Here is a 17,993-nt window from a genome sequence, read left to right as displayed (position 1 = left end):
GATGACGTAGGACACAATATTTACAGGTACTACATGCATTTGGCGGCATCGAAAAGAAAGAAAGAAACAAGTTCAATATTTATACATTTTGTTGACATAGTGTTTGGGACAACGTATTTTGCAGTCAACAATGCCGCCCAAAATGAAGTTCCAAGATGGTAATGTACTTGAATTTACAAAATATGGTGGAATAAACTTTCGAAGATATTGAAATCCAGTTTTCGTGCACGATATTGGAGGGGGGTGTTTCAACTTTGTTGAGCAGTGTTCACAAACTCAAAGTGTAAAATCATCGTGAAACTGCGTTACTAATGAAACTGTTTGGTAGTCGTTTGGATGCATGTAACAATTAATAATTGCTTTATGGGCCTAAGAAGTTCAGATACAAAGTTTGATAGGTGAATACTCATAAACCCAAATAAGATATAATAGTGGCATATGTTAAACGGGTCGTTCTGATTTCCGACTCATGTGGTCTTATGTCACCTTAAAACGTTTTTGAAAGGTTTATTCTCGTTATCTATATCTACATTTACGGTTGCATTTTGTATATCCATGTTCTACTGTATATACATGTTTGCACCATGCAATCTCAATGAACACATTTCAGGGGCATTTGTATACCTTCTTTGATATGTCATCTTGACAGGATACTTTATATTTGGGTGTCACTTTGAAATTCACTCTGGAACTGCAAGCTATTTATAGTCACAAGCCATTTCAAACTATTTTACATATTTTAAATGCATTAACTGTTTTTTTCGGAATAGAGTATCATACCAGTATTGACTTAATTAACAGGAGTGCAGCCCTGGATGATAGATAATCATCACTGCATGGGGCAAGTCAGTAACTAAGAGGACTGAGTTGAACTGTGGGTGATGTTCATGAGGCCCTTCATTTTAGATTATTAAAATGTTGCTTTCTGTTTTTTTTAAAAGGAGAAAAGGTGCTGTGCTTCCATGGACCCCTCCTGTATGAAGCTAAGGTTTGTATGACTAATTGAATATTATAGTACAATCATGATGCCAAATTTTCCTTGAGAATCCCTCATGGTAATCATTTTACTTAAACACAGAATCATGCAGACAGAAGAACTTGCAACATGGGCATGGCCAACCCTACAGCTAATGTATGTGTAAATCAAATAACATTTTGAGCAATTGAGTTTTTACTTGAAGGTTTCTATTTTAATTTGGTTTTTACATTTTTCATTGGGTAACCAATATTTTTTTCACTCTTCTATTCATCCCTCTATGTTGTTTTTTTCCAAGATGAGTAAGCATTTTGAGATTTTAAAAAATGAAATGTATATAACGGTTCTAAATATATGCTTGACTCGGAAAGTAAAGTAGCCCTGTTGTACGCATACTGGAAAAGCTTCATTGGGTATTTACGCCTGCTGTTTTCAAACAATTGAGTTATTTATTTTATGCATGCTATTCTGTACGCAAGTTTAATGAAAGTAATTGGGTTTTGAATAGTTTTGGGGGGGTAATTTACGCAAATACGTGGCTTATCTGTAGCTCTGTTTAGATGGTCTCAATCCTCCGTAATATCAATCACTGCTTTGTCTGGCCGAGATTTGAATCTCGATTATTTGCAGGCCCCGTCTTAAAGCTAGAGTAATGCTTTGTACAGCTGTAAACATCAATCACCCACACACAGTTTGACAAGAGAAATGGTCCATTATGACCTGTTCATCTGGTCTGATTTGACTGGTACCCCTTCTGCCATTATTATAAGTCATCACAAAGATAAGCATGTTTTATTTACATAAATTCCATTTAATTCTTTACATGGTGTCAGTTCACAGATCAGATGACCAAACATTTCACAATAAATACCATTGTTTAATGACATTTAATTTAAGAAGAGTTTCTTTTTCTGACTGCAGCGTCTGTAAATGTTTCAGCAATAACAACAAGGTTAATATGGGAAGGGAAGTAACTCTTTCAGTTGTCACACAAAGCAATACTCCAAGCAGCCTTGTCACCTAACAGCTTCTATGTTTTCATGTGTTTATTTTTTATTTAATGTCCATGACTTTGAAAAAAAGAGATATATTTGTCAAACATATATTTAATAAAAGAGGCCTATCAGCTGCTGAATAGATAGGAATTAACATGACGAGGTATACTCACCTCTTGACATAGCTGAGTCTCCAACAACTTACCCAACCCTGAGATTTTTATTGCATCTGACCAGTCATCATTGTATTTTTATCATCTGTTTATATTACAAACATTACCACATCCCCAAAACCTGACCTGACTTTACCTTTCCAGTCAAATGCTTGAATTTGTCATATACTACTCCAAAGTAGTGAAACTTTTGAAGAACACCTGATTTTTTTGTATATGACTAACGTTAATCTGTCATACCATGACAGATTGACTGTAGCCATATGAAATAAACCGGGTTTTCTTTAACTTCTATTGAGCAGGGGGCACAGGTGGCCCAGTAGTCTAAGGTGCCACAATTCACTGTGCAGAGTTGCGTCCCCTAGGCATGCCAGAAATCCGTGATTGTGGGTTCAAATCCCAGTTCGCCACGATTATGTTACCGGGTTTTCCAGCACCATACCCATGCTCGTGGGTTTCACCGAAGTGGTAAGCGTCTAACACCTGCATCACTTCGGGCTTTCCTCCCACATTAAGCTGAGACGCTGTGGTATAACTGGAATACTGTTAAAAGTGGCATTAACCCAACTCACTCACTCACTCACTAAACAGTTGATTTAGGCCCAGATGACAGTGTGTGAGCAGTATTTTTCATGAATTTTCAACAAGATGATTTTGCTGATATCTGATTGAACTTCAAGCCAACTATTTTACAATTTCTGGAGGTTCCAAGAAATCTGCTTGTTATCATGGTTATGGAGATAGTGTGCGGCTTGAACAAGTTAGCATGGTTAAGTGTCTTGCAGTCACTGTATGTGCAGTGTTCAGTGACAGTTAAATGTATGCTTGGTTTTCTTCCAGTGTGTCAAGTATGAAGTGAAAGAGAAGATCACCCGCTATTTCATCCATTACAACGGATGGAACAAAAAGTGAGTTAGAAGTACAGTAAACTACGGTTATAACGAACACGCTTATAACGAACTGACGGATATAACGAACTTACTTTTTGGTCCCGACTATTTGCTTTAGTTATGCTGTGTATATGCTTATAACGAACTACGGTTATAACGAACTAAATTTAGTAGTCCCTTTGAGTTCGTTATAACCGTACTTTACTGTAGCAGAATATGCGTATAGTTAACATGCCTAAGCTTCCAGTTCTGTTGTAAACAAGAATATTTTGTGTGTATTTTCAATTTGATTTTTGTTTCAAGACAATCTCATTAAAATCAGATCTTAGTTCTCGGTACCTCTAAACAAAGATCTGAGGACATCCCATTACTGGTCACGTCAGACCGACCTTGCGCAAACTTTGACCGAACAATGAAATGATTGACAGGAAGTAGACATTAGCCAATCAGAAGGCAGCTTTCTCATGCTTTACTGCACTGATATCAAATTGACGACTACGCTTCGAAACATATTTTGACAAATTTTTTATTAAAAAATTTAAACCTTCTGGAATGGCTAATAGATGGTCTAGATTGTATGGATTCAGTCGTTAAGCCCCTAACTATCGTTCAGAATACCCAGTGTTAAAGTTTTCGAGGTTGCATGATTCGAAATCACATTCCGACTATCACTTTCATGATCTGGTAAGCGACGCTCTGATTGGTTGGATGAAAGGTTGTTCTGATGTGACCCCTAATGGGATGTCCTCAGATCTTTGTTTAGCAGTAGCGAGAACTAAGATCTGATTTCAGTGAGATTGGTTTCCAGATCACTGTGCCAAGATTTGTGTGTCTGTGTGTGGACCACCCAACATGCAAAACCATTCAATCCTCAAAGGAAGCACAGGGACATGCATCCCTTGAAAAGATTTTAATGCAAGAATTAGAGACTCTTTTTAAACATATTTCTTGTTGGGAATAGAGTTTGTCAAATCAATGAGATGAAACAAGTCTGAATGTTATAATGTGTAAGCAGATTTCTGCTATATTCTACCTGATGCTACAATTTAATCATCATAGACAATCAGTCTAGCTTGGTTTCTCACATCGTAGACCGATCAGAATTTTCATAGCCATGAGCCATCGGTCTACGGGAATAGAGTTTGTCAAATCAATGAGATGAAACAAGTCTGAATGTTATAATGTGTAAGCAGATTTCTGCTATATTCTACCTGATGCTACAATTTAATCATCATAGACAATCAGTCTAGCTTGGTTTCTCACATCGTAGACCGATCAGAATTTTCATAGCCATGAGCCATCGGTCTACGGGAATAGAGTTTGTCAAATCAATGAGATGAAACAAGTCTGAATGTTATAATGTGTAAGCAGATTTCTGCTATATTCTACCTGATGCTACAATTTAATCATCATAGACAATCAGTCTAGCTTGGTTTCTCACATCGTAGACCGATCAGAATTTTCATAGCCATGAGCCATCGGTCTACCGTTCTTAATGTCCCTTTTTGTCTGTTCTTTGAATGCTTCACACTGTCTAAATGGCCTAACATAGTTAAGGGATGTCTTTTATATTTACTGTGATATGTCTAGGGATTGCAAAGATCAGTAAGATATGTTTATCATAATGACTACAACCACTCTGGTTTTCTTTCAGCTGGGACGAATGGGTGCCCGAAAGTCGAGTTCTCAAATTCAATGAAGCTAGTTTGCAGAAACAGAAAGAATTATTAAAAGCTCATGGGTATGTATGTTCCCACGTCAACATCTGAGAATAATCTGTAAGCTGGAAACATGACTGTCTTCTGTGTAGTCTGTGTAGTCTCTCAAACCAACACCATCAGAACAACAGACAGATAGAGAAGCTATAGCTGTGTATTTTCAAATATATCTCCTTGGATATATTGGTTGATTTCTCCCAAGTGATATCTCCTGTGGGAGCCAGTTTTGGATGATTAAATCAACAGCTAGTTGCCTTGAAAGGCTGACATTTTTGTTTGTTCCCTTGTGCAGGACAACATCATACCTGGCCTTGTGATGCACTTTAATTTTCGATACATATTTCCCGGCCGCGTCATACCAAAAGACGTTAGAAGATGGTACTTGTTAACCTGTCTGGCGCTCGGCATTAAGGGGCTAAAACAAGGACTGGTTGGCTCGAAGTCAGTATACTGTGTCTGAGTGGGGTATTCATGTTAAACTGCGGCATGGTATCTCAGTGAGCTAGCACTATAAATCTGCATCAGTCCGGACTAGTACAAGCAGCCACACAAACTCACACCAGGTTAGAAATTGGCACTGTAGTCCTTACCAAACTGCCCAATAGTAAAGGTATCATAAGGACTTGTAGAAATTGGCCCATTTTAAGGGTTTTGCTATATGTTATCATTATAAGGACTAGTGGACAAAAACTGTTAGTTTCTAACCCTGCACACACGTACATACACGTCGCTATATAAGTGCAATAATCTTGGACGTGACATTAAACCCCATTTCACCTCACCTCACCTCACCTCACCTCACCTCACCTCACCTCAATACATATTTGTGATGTTAGTTTGAGTTGATCCCAGTTAGTATTGTTATTGGCTCATTCACATTTTTAAGATTATTGCCAGTAAGCCAGTATCAAGTCTAATCTTCCTGATCTTGCCATGGTGTAACACTGACATTTGATAGCAAAGATTAATTATTTACTTTTGACTTCTTGGTATTCCTATGAAATTTACATATGAACAGCATGTTAGTTCAGTTTCTCAGAGACAACTGTCATTATATTGTGAATATGAAAGTATTGTTTAAGCATCATAGGGCCCTGTGAAGATCTGGGTAAGCATTGGTCCTCTGCAGCCTGTGATTGCAGTATGAGGCGACAAACAGGATAGAGTGGTCAGAATCGCTGACTTGGTTGATGCAGGTCATTGTATCCCTATTGTGTAGATCAATGTGCATCATGCCAATCACTGGATTGTCGGGTCCAGTATGGATTGTTTCAGACCACCGTCATATTGATGGAATATAGCTGAGTGCTGCACACAGCAACAAACAGACACATACTTAAGTTGCTTTTCATTGCAATCATGTTAATCTATGTCACCAGAGCCTGTGCATTGCGAACATGTGTTATGTCAGCTTAGATGCAAACATGTTGAGATGATACACTAAGAGAGATGGTGTTCACAGAGCTGCCAACAAGAAGCTGCGAGCGGCGAAGCGGATGGAAAAAGAAACGGCCAAGAAACAAGAGAAAGACAAGGATAAGGATAAAGACAAAGACAAGGAGAGAGCCTCAACACCCTCCAATGAAAAACAGAAACAGAAGGTCAATAACACCACAGCCAAGGAAGGGAAAGAACAAACATCAGGTACTGCATATCCTACCTCTAAGTATTGAATATATACAGTAGGTGGGTTTGTGACTGCCTCGAGATTGTGTTAATATTTACCTCCTACCTTGATACAGTGCATCTTCCTGAGGCAAGCGTGTCCACCAGCCTATATCAAAGCCTAGTTTCTACCCTTGCCACATCTAGGCCACTTTTCTTGGCTTGACCCTGGTGCCATGTCTCGTAGATCACGAGTTGTGCGCCTTGTAATGATAACGTAATATCCAATCAGGTTGCTGTTCTTATCTTGTATCGCTGCACAAAGATGGCAACTACCATAGACAACGACGTAGTCGATCAGACAACGAAAACATTCGTGATTTCATCTCAAACAGAAAAATCATAGTCGTGTCAGCAAAGCCAGGCAGCGGTACATCACTTCCATACAAAAGTGAACCTGTCATGGATGTTGATTTTGTGAAACTTTCTCTGATTGGACTGTTGATATGTGCGATAGTCAAATTATATTTAGCACAGGAAAGTGGGCTTGATTTGGTAAGGGTGGAAACAAGACTTTGATAAAAAGGCTAGTGGATGCTCTTGCATCAGGAAGATCGATATTGTGTGGATATTACAGACTACCTAGATATAGTGTGGATATTACGGACTGCCTTGATATAGTGCAGATATTACAGACTGCCTTGATATAGTGTGGATATTACGGACTGCCTTGATATAGTGCGGATATTACTGACTGCTTTGATATAGTGCGGATATTACCAACTACCTTGATTTTGTGCGGATATTACCAACTACCTTGATTTTGTGCGGATATTACCAACTACCTTGATATAGTGTGGATATTATAGACAGGTCTTGATATAGTGTTGATATTACGGACTACCTTGATATAGTGTGGATATTACCAACTACCTTGATTTAGTGTGGATATTATAGGCAGGTCTTGATATAGTGTGGATATTATAGACATGTCTTGATATTGTGTGGATATTAACAACTACTTTGAAATAGTATGGATATTAACAACTACCTTGATCATGTTGATATAGTGCGGATATTACTGACTACCTTGATATAGCGTGGATATTACCGACTGCCTTGGTATAGTGCGGATATTAACGACTACCTTGATATAGCGAATATTACTGACTACCTTGCTATAGTGTGGATATTACAGACTGCCTTGATAGAGTGTGGATATTTCCAACTACCTTGATTATAGTGTGAATATTACTGACTACCTTGATATTACTGATGGCGGAGTTAGCCGTATACATTCACTTGGAAGACAAACAGTACTTCTGAGCTTGCCAAGGGATCTATGCATACACCATGTTTACTAAATGAGTACCGCATCTATAGTGTGTCCACAATCACAAGCTCTTCTGTCGATATAGGGCAAGCTGATTTGTTGACATGGGGAGATCACCCCCGCAGCAGTGATGGTTCAATACAAGAAATAGTGGCAGAATGAATAAGCTCCTCTGTTTGAGTCTATTTACTGTTGATCAGGTGGCCCTAAGCAGCTACGACCTGCATCAGGTGGCTTCCTCTCATAAAGGGGTGGTCTGGGTAGCCTTGTGGTTAAAGCGTTTGCTCGTCACGTTGAAGACCTGGGTTCGATTCCCCGACATGGGTACAATGTGTGAAGCCCATTTCTGGTGCCCCCCACCGTGATATTGCTGGAATATTGCTAAAAGCAGCGTAAAACCATACTCAGTCAGTCAGTCCTCTCATACGACATGATGTGACATGACCAAAATATTGTTCAAAGCCGTGTTTAACCAAACTCACTAAAGCAGTTTATGTTTAGATGCGTTTGACATGTCTTGTAATGTCTATCAACATTTTCTGTGAAGATGGCCACTGAATATGCAACTGCTGTAGTACTAAATGGTAGTCTACTCAGTGATTTGATGAACTGATTGCATTTGTCTCACACCTTCAGGTACGTCCACACCTGTACCGCCCCCTCCTCCTCCCGCAGTGGACCCCCCTAAAGCAGAGATACCAACCCCTGCCCCGGAACCAAAGAGAAAAAGAGCCAGAACAGATGCCACTGTAGAATCGGTAAGTCAATACAAATTAGGATTTAGAAATCTTTTCTTGCTTTCATGCATGTCTATGATGTGATGTCAGATATCTCAATGGTTCCATTAGAAACAACATTATCGACTGGCTAGTAATGATTTCAAAAGGCCGGGGGGCTGTCAGGTAGCCTAGGGGTTTAAGCGTTCGCTCGTCACGCCGAAGACCCGGGTTCGATTCCCGACATCGGTACAATGTGTGAAGCCCATTTCTGGTGTCCCCTGCCGTGATATTGCTGGAATATTGTTAAAAGCGGCGTAAAACCATACTCACTCACTCACTTCAAAAGGCTAGTGTATTATAGAACCCGTCCATGTGGATTCCGAGTAAGAATACCGTTCACAACAGCCTAAGAGCTGACTAAACGGATCATGTTGTCAGGCTCAAAAACATGTTTGATTGCATGTCATCATATCCGAATTGTGTGGATAGATACGCATGATGTCAGTCACTTGATTGTTTGGTTTCGCTGCACACAGCAATATTCCAGCTATATGATGTCAGTCTGTCAATAATTGAGTCTGGACCAGACAATCCAGTGATTTGCATTATGAGCATTGATCCACACAATCCGGTCAATTTAGTCAGCCTATAATCTCATCCAGACGCCCACAATCTTCACCCATTAAGCTTACATAGGTCTGGAATAGATGTAGATAGTGTGTCCTATTTTGCACCCTAACACAAATGCCTTTTGATCTGCCTGTTTAACTGAATTGTCCAATATTCCAGGATGAGTCGTTCACGTCAAAGATTGAGGTGAAGATCCGCGTCCCCGAGGAGCTGAAGCAATGGCTGGTTGATGACTGGGACCTGATAACTAGACAGAAAATGGTCAGAACTAAGATAGTCATGTCTGGGTCATGTGTGAAGAGATTAGTTGTTGCAGCAGCCTACCTAACCAGTTTTGTCTCGTGACATGGGGTGACAAAACTATGATGGATAGACCAGTGGTTAAAGAGATAGCTTGTCAGACATGGGTTCGATTCCCCACATGGGTACTGATGCATCTTCTAAGTTGACACTACCGATAATTGCACTTGCCCAAGGTAAATCAAAGGATATTGTTCCCACTTGCCAGGCACTTTACTTTCACTTTTAGGGCAAGTCGGGCATACCAATTAAACACCCCTGGTACATGACTTATTGTGACGCATATGGCTGGTGGCTTAAAATCATCTCGCTCACTCACAGATCTAGTGCATTTTGCTATGCAAGAATGTTTGGAAGTTTAATTTTTTATGTTCATTTCATGGGCAACAAGATGGACTTGGGTTCGGATAAGGGTTGGCTTTGTTTCTGGTGTAAAACTCATAAAATGTTTATTATTTCTTTGTGAAACTATGCACATGAACCATACTCACTCACTCTTTTGCAAGTCTAAGGGAGTAGTACTTTAGGGAGCATTACCCATTCAATATTTCTTGATGAAACTTGGTAAGCACATCAGATATCATGCATCGTTGTTACAAGTTGATTCCAAAGTTAAAACGGGAAGGTTAACCCAGAAGGTTATGAGGTTTGACATATCCTGCTATGTAGGCTGTATGTAACATCTATACTCATGTGTTTCAGCTGGTCACTCTCCCAGCCAGGCAGACAGTTGAAAATATCTTGGATGAGTACGTGAAGACAAAAACATCCAAGGCCAATAACCCCAACAAGTAAGTACTCTCTTCTAACCGGGGCCTAAAACTCCACTTGTCCGCTCGTATTGACAAGGGGCAGCATGTGCAGGCCGAGAAATAACGCAAGGTAATTTCGAACCTGAAATATGTTTTCATCTCTCGCACGATCTAAGTTATAACAACCAAATACATGATGCTCATGTCATAAATAGACGACATACTTGGCAACTGTCTGTTACAGAAATAACAGGAAGTGTGTTTGCTCAGTAGGTATTGAAACTAGTTTTTAATGGGAGATAATGAAAATAATTATTTTTATGGAAGAAATGTTTTGTGCTCTGTCTTAGAGCTTACATTGTATTGGGAGATCTAATATAACGTCTTAATCTCAGTTGCTTCATTGAATTTTAGAATGCTGGAACACGTCTGACTATGCCATTAAACAACATTCATTCATTTATTCACTTGAAATGTTTTTCATAAATGATCATGTTAATACTAACGCACAATTGGAAGAGTGAAGGAGACTTCAGGATACCAAGGAGATATTAGGATACAAATTCTATTCACAAAACCTGGTTGATGTATTGTGTAGGAGATGATACCAACTTGCACCACATGGCACAGGGTCGCACCCATGCCCACACAAATGGCTATTGGCTTGGCTGTTCAAGTTCTTAAACTTCAATTTTCCTAAAATGGGCGGGGCGGTCGGGTAGCCTAGTGGTTAAAGCGTTCGCTCGTCACGCCGAAGACCCGGGTTCGATTCCCAACATGGGTACAAATTGTGAAGCCCATTTCTGGTGTCCCCTGCCGTGATATTGCTGGAATATTGCTAAAAGCGGCGTAAAACCATACTCACTCACTCACTTTACATGGGCAGTGTGTGAAAGCCATTCACGGGTAATGATTTTGCTGAAACGTTGCCAACAATTCCTCCCCACTCATTTTGTCATTAACATTGTTTCCTGAAACTGGACAATTATAAATCGACTATGACAATTTTTGCACTCAGCTATATTTTGCTGGTACATGTAGCTGTGGCCATGAGTCCATGACCATTGATGACTTTGGAAAATACCTGCTTCTGATTGGCCAATGAGAGGTTTCAAATCACTTGTTTCCTCTGTTGTACAGAGACGCTGTGATTGAAATGTCCCATGGTATCCAGGAGTACTTCAATGTTATGCTGGGCACACAGCTGCTCTACAAGTTTGAGAGACCGCAGTATGGAGAGGTAAATAGCAATGTCCATCTGTTATACCTTCATAATATGTGGTTTAAGTGGTTTATTAATGTACTGGGCGGTCGGGTTGCCTAGTGGTTAAAGCGTTCGCTCGTCACGCCGAAGACCCAGGTTCGATTCCCGACATGGGTACAATGTGTGAAGCCCATTTCTGGTGTCCTTTTCAAGGTTGCATGATCTTTCTTTAGCGGTAGTAAAAACTAAGATCTGATTTTAATGAGATTGACCATGTACACTGGATATGTTGAATGATTTGATTGGTTTATGTGTAACAGCAGGATCAGGTGTTGGTCTTAAATGCCTGGTTGTACACTTAGTGATGGAGACAATCAGTTTGGTTATTCAAAAAGAAAGCGAGCTTCAAATAACTTCTGTTGATTCATTGCATAGCACTGATTGTCTCTTGTCCCCAGATTTTATCAGAAAAGGGTGACTCCACCATGTGCAGCATCTATGGAGCTGTGCATCTTCTACGCTTGTTCGGTACGTAGAATTGTTGATCTGGGTGCTGTGTATGTGTATGTGTATAGCCACGTTATGTCATTATTATCGTGACTAATGTTATAGCTTTGGCAGAGGTGACTTGCATTTCCCTGACAAGACTACAAATAAGAAAGAGGAAACTTTAATGTTTAGTTTTACATTTTGGCACTGAATTTAAGAAAATAAGGACCTTTACGAAAGTCCCACTTATGAACAAAATGATGGTTTTCCCTATTTTGTTTGCCATGGCAGTTAGTTTGGAGTCCTCAGTGACTCAGTGGCAGTGTATGTGAAGTATGAATGTAACACTGGAAGTGTGTTTTCAGTGAAGCTGGGAGGGATGCTGGCCTACACGGCGCTGGATGAGAAGAGTGTGCAGCTTCTCCTCACCCACATCCATGACTTCCTCAAGTAAGTCCTGAGAGGTTATCGCAAGTCCCTGTCATTCAAAGAATGTTTCCATCTCCTACGCGTTTATACGTAGCATATTTGTCAATTTAATTGTGGCTTATTATGTACAATCGTCGGCGACTGAAGGGATGGTGTTAATCCTGCTGGGGTCAATGCAGGTAGCAAAGCTACTGTAAGTCCCCTCGTTCCCTAGTATGGTGATCTTCCTTCTATAGCTGACGATCTACAGCTTCTTTTTATCATGTATTGTTGGGTATGGTGATATATTTTTATGGTTCTATACTAGTTTTAAACAAAATCTTTGATAAGTCTAGTTATTTTACTGTCTTTCCACGACAGTTTTTTAGAGTCTGAATACATCTATTTTGAATGTAGTACTTTCTCGCGTCAGGATATGGCTGAAATATTGTCGATGTGACGTTAAATTTTAACTAACATTCCTCAAGTAAATCACACGAAAGAAGTAGCCCCATGAGCATACCTTAGGGTGAGGATGTGGTGTAAAATGGCTATGTTAATGTTGTTTAGGTTAAAAAAAGACATTTCAACCTTTCAGATTTTCTTCCCAGAAAGTTTTCTATTTTAATATTTTCATATTCTTATGATTATCAGGTGATCAAGTGGAACAGAATTGACCAGGGTGGGCTTGGGCTAGTGTCTAAGTTGGAGACTAGGGCACTGGTGGATCTGGGGGTTAAGTTGGAGACTAGGACACTGGTGGATCTAGGGGTTAAGTTGGAGACTAGGGCACTGGTGGATCTGGGGGTTAAGTTGGAGACTAGGGCACTGGTGGATCTGGGGAGTTAAGTTGGAGGCTAGGGCACTGGTGGATCTGGGGAGTTAAGTTTGAGGCTAGGGCACTGGTGGATCTGGGGGGTTAAGTTGGAGGCTAGGGCACTGGTGGATCTGGGGGATAAGTTGGAGGCTAGGGCACTGGTGGATCTGGGGGTTAAGTTGGAGACTAGGGCACTGGTGGATCTGGGGGGTAAGTTGGAGGCTAGGGCACTGGTGGATCTGGGGGATAAGTTGGGGACTAGGGCACTGGTGGATCTGGGGGTTAAGTTGGAGACTAGGGCACTGGTGGATCTGGGGGGTTAAGTTGGAGACTAGGGCACTGGTGGATCAGGGGGTTAAGTTGGAGGCTAGGGCACTGGTGGATCTGGGGAGTTAAGTTGGGGACTAGGGCACTGGTGGATCTGGGGATCAAGTTGGGGACTAGGGCACTGGTGGATCTGGGGGTTAAGTTGGAGACTAGGGCACTGGTGGATCTGGGTGGATAAGTTGGAGACTAGGGCACTGGTGGATCTGGGGGTTAAGTTGGGGACTAGGGCACTGGTGGATCTGGGGATCAAGTTGGAGACTAGGGCACTGGTGGATCTGGGGGTTAAGTTGGAGACTAGGGCACTGGTGGATCTAGGGGAATAAAACAAGAGATGCATCTTGAGTACATCTGTGGCATAGTAACTCTGTGGGTTGGCACTATAAAACCAATATAAGTCCTGAATTGTACAAGCAGCCAGACACATGTAGTGGGGCAGTGATGTATGTTGTGTGAGTGAAATAATCTTGAGCGCAACATGAAATCCCATTCACCTCTCTTCACATCATGAACCCCTCATTTTCAATCCTGGATCTGCCGCTAAAGAGAAAGACATTGAAATTATATAATGCAGGGTATATGCAAACATAGAATGTGTATGAAAAGTGTGTTTCAGTGTGGATGTGTATTTAGTTCTTATGTGGCATCGGGGGCACGGGTGGCCCAGTCGTCTAAGGCGCCGCGATTCGCTGTGCAGAGTTGCGTCCCTCGGACACGCCAGAAACCTATGATTGTGGGTTCGAATCCCGGTTCGCCCCGATTATGTTTCTAGGTTTGTCAGCACCATACCCGTGCTCGTGGGTTTCACCGAAGTGGTAAACGTTGAGACCTGCATCACTTCGGGCTTTCCTCCCACATTAAGCTGACACGCCGCGATATAACTGCAAAACTGTTAATAGCGGCGTTAAACCTAACTCACTCACTCACTCACTCTTATGTGGCATCATTCTCAAGCACTGATTCAGTCATAAAATACCATAAACATTTGTATTTTTGAGAGTTAATTTGTTTCAATCTTTTAAACTCTCTGTTTTCCAGATACCTACACAAAAACTCGTCGACATTATTCAGTCTGAATGATTTTTTTGTGGCCCCTCCTGAGTACCACAGGAAAGCAATATGACAGACTTACCTCCCCTGTGAAGACAACAATTCCCCCATTACTGTCAATGTTGACGAAGGTCGCAAAGTGAGATTAAGGTGACACGAGTGAAACATCAGCAGCAGAATTTGAAACATCAATTGTGCATCATGTCTCGCTGATGTTTGTGTCTGCCAGTAACCGAGCTGCATGAAGACAAAACATGTTACGTCTCCACCAAAGATGTGTATGTATACTGAACAAATATAGTTAGGGATCATGCATATTTTAGGGGACTCAGTTTCATAAAATATATTCCCATATTCATTATCCCTAACTTTTTTTTTGCTCAGTTTATGGTTAATGAAAACATCTGTTGTTAAAACTAAACAAAGATTTGCACACAATTCGAGATATTGACAATATCATTTCAACAAGAATAAAATTCATATTCATTCATGGTGTAATAACCGAATATTTCCCTGAAGGTAAATACACATCATATTCATAATCCTGACCAAGCTGTAAACTGTCCCGTGAGTGTATTCTGGCATGAATATTCTGGTTGGTGTGTACAAGAAATGACTTGGAATCTGGTTTTCAATGGACATTATTCATCATCATCCAAACAAGTCCTGTTCCAAGTAGTTTTGCAAGCTATTCATATTGTATATATTCTTATGCTGATGTGGATGATGGAGTGCATGCTGTAGGAAGATGGCAAACCGTGAATAAAGCTGTGTGTCATCTCACATTTACCTGTTGTCTGTTTGCAAATACTGATGTTGGCATTTCGGATTGAATACGTGACAGTAGCTCTGATTCAGTAATTTCACAAAACGTTTGAGACTGATAAGAGTAAGTGAGTTGGCTTTGAACAGTATTCCAGTTATATCATGGCATGTCAACTTAATGTGGAAGGAAAGCCCTAAGAGATGCAGGCCTGATGTGATGACTTTTACCACTTTGATGAAACCCATGAGCATTGGTATTGTGGCGAACCAGGATTTGAACTCACAGTCATAGGTTTCTGGTATGTCAAAGAAACACCTCTCTGCACGGCAAATTGCCGCATGTTAGATGACAGGGCCACCTTTGCCCTTAGACTTATTAGAAAGTTTTGTGCGTATTTGCATCACAGCTACTCATTTGACACTCTGTTCGAGTAGTCAGAACCTCTAATAGTGTCACACAGATCATAAACTTAATGGAGGCAAAAGGGGTGGTGGGGCAGCATTGTGGTTTAAGTGCTTGCCCATCAAGCTGAAACCCGTTTTTTTATCCCTGCTGGGATGCAATGTTTGACATTGCCTGAATATGTGGAAAACTGTACTTGCTAGCTAATGTAGGCATAAAACAAGTGGCATTGTGATTTGAATAATATGGCTGCTCTTTCTTCAGCTTTACCATGTGGCTGATGACGGCTGCTTGACAGAGTGTTGTATTAAATACTGAAATAAGGTCACATTCAATTGGACGCAACATACTTGTTTGGGCAAATGCATTCACTGCACTAGTGAGGGAATTGGGTTTAATGGTATTTTGTACAGTTTGTCAGGTATATCCCCTGGTAGGAAAACCTGAAGTGGTTCAGCTTTTTACCTTGTTGAAGCCCACAAGCACACCAAGAAACAATATCCTAGGTTTCAGGTACACCTGGAGGATGCATTCACAGGGGAAGACTGTTCTCAAGACTAAAAAAAAACAGTCCCCTTGCACCTCAATACCGTATTCGACGTAATAAGCACCCACGGCGATATTTGTTAACATATTGGCTTGTGAACAATCCCAATTGGCACCCTTCCGATTGATCAATGTACACAAGACTCATTTTTTCGTGTATCATACACACTCGTGTGTTATATGCACCCTTAATTATGGGCAATTAAATTCTGGAAAAATATATCTGTCGTACATAAACATTTCAGACTGTCAGCATAAACCACGAAATTTATCTTTCGACTCTGTTTTTTTCACCAAAATAATATTCTAATAAGAGCCCCCTATTCCTAATTTTGAGAGCGCCCTGTGTGAATACGGTACTTAAATAAGTACGAAACTAACAGCGGTAGAAACTAACAGTTCTAGTCCACTTGTTAATATAACATATGGCAAAACCCTTAAATAGGGTAAATTTCTATTAGTCCTTAGGATATCTTAACTATTTGACAGTTTTGCAAGGACTACAGGACTTGTGCCAATTTCTAACGCTGAAAATGGACATTAGGTGGCCCCAACATTGCTAAGCATTGATCCCCGGCTAATACTGTCGGAAATGCTAGAAAACTGCTTTTGCCTGTTAAAAAAGGATATAATTTTTCAGACTGTTATTTTTGAAATATTGAGTAACTACCAATCGCCCTACCGGTGGTTTGAAGTATTTCAGTCACAAGGAGCCTTATCAACAAGTTTACAGGAGACAAATTTGAATGATAACACAAGTTTACAAATCATGAAAGTCTGAAACGGACTATAGACATATGTACATTGGACTCTGTTATAATGATAATAATGTAGTCTTCGTAAAACATCTAATACACACACAAAAATAATTTTGAGAAAATTCTAGATGTGCATCTTCAAAATTGACACGCTTTTTTTGCTAACATTGCTCCAAAGATGCATGTTACATTACACTTGCATAGCCATAACCATGGTACACGATATGGAGTCTGTAATGGGAAAAGTTCTTTACACTTTGGAGAGATAGAGGGACACCATTTATTATTTTATATAGGGTGATTTACCGAACTGCCCAAACTATGGGGTTTTCAATTCATACCATGAAGTCTACGGTATGATAAGAAAACAAAACAATTATAGGGGTGGTCTAAAAAACAAAACTGGGAAGTAAAAGGATATTCGACAGCTTTGATACAGGGTGATAAGGCATATAGCGTACAAGCTTTATGAGCGGAATGGTTGACTTGTAGTAGAATTTGGTAGGAATTAAAGATACAATTAATGTTTCTCCCAAACTGCACTAACTATTGCTCTCCAAGAGATTGGATTTCAATACACTGCACGTGGCGATGGCGGAACACTTTTCCTGTCCATGAGGTCACATTATCTCTGGACCATTCATAACTACAACAGTCAGGGCATCCAGATAATTTACCTTGATGAATCATTCCACTGACTACATATGGCTATCGGCAGTTGGTCAAAAAGCACCCATGGTACCATCAGGTAAAGGTAATCGTGTCATTGTTTTGCACTCTGCAACCCATGATATTGGGCTTATTGATGGATGTGTGCTAGTTTTAGAGGCGAAAAAGAAAACTGGTGATTTTCAAAAAGAAATGATAGGAGGTGATGTGTTCCTAGACTGGTTGGAACTTCAGCTATTGCCCATTTTAAAAAACGCCAGTGTTACTGTCATGGATAATGCCAGTTAATATAACGTCTGGGAATCAGATACTGTCACCCAAACCATGAGTAGTCTGAAGGCGACCATACAGGAATATATGACAGTGTCGACTTCAGACCATATGAAATGAAAGTTCAACTCGTGGAGAAAATTCGGCTGAATAAGAAGCCAGTAATGTACAAGATGCATGCTGGCAGCACAACACGGTT

The 17,993-nt window shown here is 40.4% G+C and overlaps 1 protein-coding gene across 1 annotated transcript; it reads left to right on the top strand.

The window, feature by feature from the left end:
* The first annotated feature begins 12 nt into the window (after nt 1-12).
* Nucleotides 13-15,143, top strand: LOC139459518 (mortality factor 4-like protein 1). The gene is made up of 12 exons (XM_071241039.1): nt 13-158; nt 942-988; nt 2,985-3,052; nt 4,689-4,775; nt 6,215-6,396; nt 8,327-8,448; nt 9,199-9,300; nt 10,042-10,130; nt 11,232-11,331; nt 11,754-11,823; nt 12,150-12,234; nt 14,372-15,143. Exons 1-12 carry the CDS (start codon nt 131-133, stop codon nt 14,454-14,456), a joined length of 1,065 nt encoding a protein of 354 aa, XP_071097140.1. The 5' UTR covers nt 13-130; the 3' UTR covers nt 14,457-15,143.
* Nucleotides 15,144-17,993: the final 2,850 nt, after the last annotated feature.

Source organism: Haliotis cracherodii, unplaced genomic scaffold (assembly GCF_022045235.1).
Source record: "Haliotis cracherodii isolate W230 unplaced genomic scaffold, xgHalCrac1.p SCAF_1, whole genome shotgun sequence".
NCBI classification, from domain to species: Eukaryota; Metazoa; Mollusca; class Gastropoda; order Lepetellida; family Haliotidae; genus Haliotis; species Haliotis cracherodii.
Note: the sequence above shows the minus strand (reverse complement) of the source record. Positions and strands in the feature narration are given on the sequence as shown.

What these genes read in the sequence shown, in the direction of transcription:
- LOC139459518 (XM_071241039.1), top strand. Translation starts at nt 131, where the DNA reads ATGCCGCCCAAAATGAAGTTCCAAGATG. An exon ending in CCCTCCTGTATGAAGCTAAG is followed by an intron (nt 989 to 2,984) that starts GTTTGTATGACT and finishes GTTTTCTTCCAG; the next exon opens with TGTGTCAAGTATGAAGTGAA. An exon ending in CACATCCATGACTTCCTCAA is followed by an intron (nt 12,235 to 14,371) that starts GTAAGTCCTGAG and finishes TCTGTTTTCCAG; the next exon opens with ATACCTACACAAAAACTCGT.